The 4336-nt window shown below is 35.9% G+C and overlaps 1 protein-coding gene across 1 annotated transcript; it reads left to right on the top strand.

Moving 5' to 3' along the window:
• The first annotated feature begins 916 nt into the window (after nt 1-916).
• On the top strand, nt 917-3585 carry LOC113722597 (uncharacterized). The gene has a single exon (XM_072048311.1). It carries the CDS (start codon nt 1230-1232, stop codon nt 3453-3455), a length of 2226 nt encoding a protein of 741 aa, XP_071904412.1. The 5' UTR covers nt 917-1229; the 3' UTR covers nt 3456-3585.
• Nucleotides 3586-4336: the final 751 nt, after the last annotated feature.

Below are 4336 nucleotides of genomic sequence, written 5' to 3'. Positions count from 1 at the left end.
AATTAAGAACTGCGACTTTTTATTTGGAGGCAATGTGGATAGAGAGTGAAAATGAGTTTTGAATCAATGAACTAAGTGCTCCGATTAGTTTTAATTTTTTAGTTTAAAATTTTTCTTTCTTCTTAGTAGTTTATTAATTAGGACATGACCTATTAGCTTTTAATTTTGTTGTATAAAGAGAATTACTATTTCGTTTTTTTATTTTGAAATTTAATTTAATGGATACATGACTAGATGTCACTAAAGTTTGTCTAATTAGGAAAAATTCTTAAAATGTACTGCTTTAAAGTGGATGCATTAGAGACCAAATTTGCTCTCACCAAAACTTTAGGGACTAAAATTGCACATATACTAAACATTGATACCAGATTTGCTTTTTTTGAAAAATTGAAGGACTAAAACTACAAAAGGGTGAAACATTGAGGACAAAAACTGTATTTTTTTTTTCCAAAAAATTAAGACTAATTAGCATGCAACGGAGAATTATATGAATGCACCGGAACGAGACGAGAGTATGAAAGTGAACCAGTGACCCCTATCGTTTGATTATTTTATCTGATTCTAAATTTTAATTTTAAATAATCAATACTTTTGACTTTTTGAGTCTATTTGGATAGATAATTATTTAAAATTTTTTTTATAATAATATAATAATACCTTTTCTAATGTGATTTATATAAAATAAAAAAATATAATTTTTTACAAAATAAATAAAAAAAAAAAGCTTCAAATAATATTTTTTGCAATATGGCCATCCTTTATCAATTTATTACAAACGATCACATCCCCAAAAATTTTTTTTTTCCAAAATTCCAAACCAAAAATTAGAACTGGCTTTCAAATTTGAATCGGAATTAACTGGGTTTATAAACTAAAATACGTGGGACCCACCTCCACCTTAAACCCTACACCGACCTCTTCCAAAGTCCTTCCTGAATGCGGACCGCCGCGCACCGACCTTCGAAAACCTAAGATTTTTTTTTCTATTTTTTTTTAAAGAATTTAAAAATTAAAAATCTTGATTCTGAATCTATCTCCGTCCCCAAATTTCCCCGATTCCAAGCTAGCAAAGGATTCGATTTCAGTTTTGTAGTTGGATTCCAATCTAGGAAAGGATTCGGTTTTATTACTATCTACAAATATAATTACATACAGCCATTATAGTTTGAAATCTGCAGGTTCTTTTCTTTTCTTTTTTTTTAAGAATTTTTGAGTGATTCGATACAATCATGAATTTTCCTGTCAAGGTTCGGCCTGGAATGAAGAGGGAATATGCTTTCCTGATGAGGGAAAAAAAGCTTTCCCCTGTTGATGATGACATAGGAGGGGAGAACGGGAACAGGAGAGTTACCAGGTCTCAGAAAGGTGGCGGTAAGAACTTTCATGGCTGGATTAAATTCGAGGATTCTGAAGAAAAAGAGGATACAAAGAGTGATGTGATAGATGCTAGTATTGATGAGGATGATGAGGTAACGATAATATCACGGAAACCGAAGGATAAGAGGAGAGCGAAAAGTGTGAAGGTGGATTTCTTGGATTATGATGATGTTAATGTTAATTGCCATAATGGGGTTTCTTTTGATCGAAATTCGGCAAGTTTGAAGGATCTTCTTGAGACGGGTTTGCTAGAGGGCTTACCTGTGCATTATGTTTGTGGATCAAAGGGTGAAAATAAGGCAGGGGAAGCAGGGCTCCGAGGAGAGATTCGAGGGTGTGGGATAATTTGTTTCTGTGATGCATGTAAAGGGAGTCGAGTTTTGTCGCCTGATCGGTTTGAGTTGCACGCAAGAAGTGGAAAGAATTGTGCTGCTGATAATATTTATTTGCAGAACGGGAAATCCCTTCGCGATATCTTGAATGCTTGCAAGGAGGTTGCTTCTTCTGATGACTCATTAGCAGTTCGAGTCCAGAAAGCTATTGCTTTTTCACAAGCAAAAGCTAATAATTTGTGTGATTCTTTGAGGGAGTCTGAAGATCAGACTACTCAGTCAACTGATCACGTTGGTTCTAGGCCCTCATTACCTGCCTCCAGCAAGAACTCGTCCGGTAAATGTCCTAGGAAAAAGGTTGAAGGAAAGCTGACCAAGAAAGATCTTAGATTGCACAAAGTGGTTTTTGAGTCGAATTTGCTTGCTGATGGAACTCCATTAGGCTATTATTCGAAGGGCAAGAAAGTGCTTTCGGGCTATAAATCTGGTTCTGGGATCTTCTGCTACTGTTGTAGTAAAGTAGTTAGCCCCTCAACGTTTGAGGCTCATGCTGGTTATGCTGCTCGACGCAAGCCTTACCACGAGATATATACATCAGATGGAGTATCCCTTCACGAGTGGGCTTTAGCAATAAAAAGAAATTTGCATTCGTATGTAAATCAAAGTGATGATATCTGTTCAGTTTGTGAAGGTGTGGGGGAGCTCTTGTGTTGTGATTTGTGCCCCAGAGCTTTTCACCACGGGTGTGTTGATCTTCCAAGCGTTCCTGAGGGCACTTGGTATTGTAGATGTTGTGTGAATATGCTTAAAAATGAGAACTTTGTGGAGCACAATGCAAATGCTGTAGCTGCTGGAAGGGTTGCTGGAATTGATCCTGTGGAGGAAGTAAGAAAACGATGTGTTCGCATAATTGGAGCTTCAGAAACTGATGTTGGTGGATGTGTCATTTGCAGGGTTCATGACTACAATGAATCTGATTTTGGACCTCGTACAGTTATTATTTGTGATCAGTGTGAAAAGGAGTATCATGTTGGGTGTTTGAAAGACCACGGGATGGATGACTTACAAGAATTGCCAAGTGGGAACTGGTTCTGCAGCAGAGTATGCAGCAGCATTTACTCTGCCCTTCAGCAACTTGTAAGCAGCGGGGAACAAAAGCTTCCAGATTCTCTGCTAAGCACAATAAAAAAGAAGCATGAGGATGATGCTGATCTGAATGTCTCATGGAGACTTCTCCATGGGAATATGGCTTCCGAAGAAAGTAAGAAATGGTTGTCTGATGCTGTTTCTGTTTTCCATGAGCGTTTTGACCCCATTGGCGATCCAAGCAAAAGCAACACTGATCTTATACCTTCGTTGATCTATGGAAAATCCAATAGAGATCAAGATTATGGAGGAATGTTTTGCGCCGTCTTGACAGTAAACTCAATAGTGGTGTCTGCTGGAATTTTCCGAATATTTGGACAGGATGTGGCTGAAATCCCACTGGTTGCTACGACTAGTAGTTGTCAAGGCAAAGGATATTTCCAGTCATTGTTCTGTTGCATTGAAAACCTCCTGGCATCTGTCAATGTGACAGACCTGGTGCTTCCGGCTGCACATGAAGCAGAATCAATGTGGAAGAATAAGTTTGGATTCCGAAAGATAAGCCCTGAACGATTGAAGCAATACAGAAGAGATCATCAACTGATGACATTTTTGGGGACATCTGTTCTACACAGGAGAGTATCCAAGCTTGAATTGTGACCAGATAAAAGGTTATCTATACTGCTGTAGATACATTACCAGATAGGAAGGCATTTTATTGTTGAGCTCACTGGATGATGGTGTAAAATGTTGGAGCTTCACTTCAGTCAACTAGTGAGACTTGAGAGTACATGCACTGCACTTTTTTGTGATGCTCAGATAATCACTCTCTTGAGATCAATTAAAAGAATTAAAAGAAGATTTAATTGATTAAAAGCGTTGTATTGATATCAATCTTCTTATTCAATAAATTATAAAGAAGAATTTTGTAGGTGTTTTAACAAAACATTACTTGTACTTTCCTGTGAGAATCTTAGGAAAAAAAACAATAGACAAGTAATTTGGAAAATAAAAGAAAGAGAATTTATTGTAGAAGGTTAAAAGCTTTAAAAACTCTTTATCACCATGTCAATTAATAAGCTTGTTTAGTCTCTTATTAGTTAACAAAAGAATTTAATAGTACATTTAATAACTTAATGATATTTAATTACCAATAGTCTAATCTAAATAGTTTGCTCACGTCTGACAACATTCTAAGTGTGGACCTGGAACACAAATTAGAGACTATGCTCCCTTCTATCCTCTGATTAATTCAATAATAAAGTTCAAAGAAATTTAGATACATATATACAATATAAAGAGCTATATAGGTTTCTTTATCTTCTATGGCTCATGTTGCAAAGCTATCCTCCCTATCCCCTAGGGGAAATTCGCAACGGATCTTCCGTGCCAATCTGTATTCCATTTTTTATTATATTATTATTTTTCATTCATAAATATTATATTTTAGTTCTTTTTTATTTCCTTAAAATCCAATAACTATTAATCGAGTAAAAAATAAATACAATAATCATTAAAAAAAAGTTGATTGTCTAAGTTTG

This window comes from Coffea arabica, chromosome 5e (genome assembly GCF_036785885.1).
Source record: "Coffea arabica cultivar ET-39 chromosome 5e, Coffea Arabica ET-39 HiFi, whole genome shotgun sequence".
In the NCBI taxonomy this organism is placed as follows: domain Eukaryota; kingdom Viridiplantae; phylum Streptophyta; class Magnoliopsida; order Gentianales; family Rubiaceae; genus Coffea; species Coffea arabica.
The sequence above is the reverse complement of the archived record's forward strand: the minus strand, read 5'-3'. Positions and strand labels throughout refer to the sequence as shown.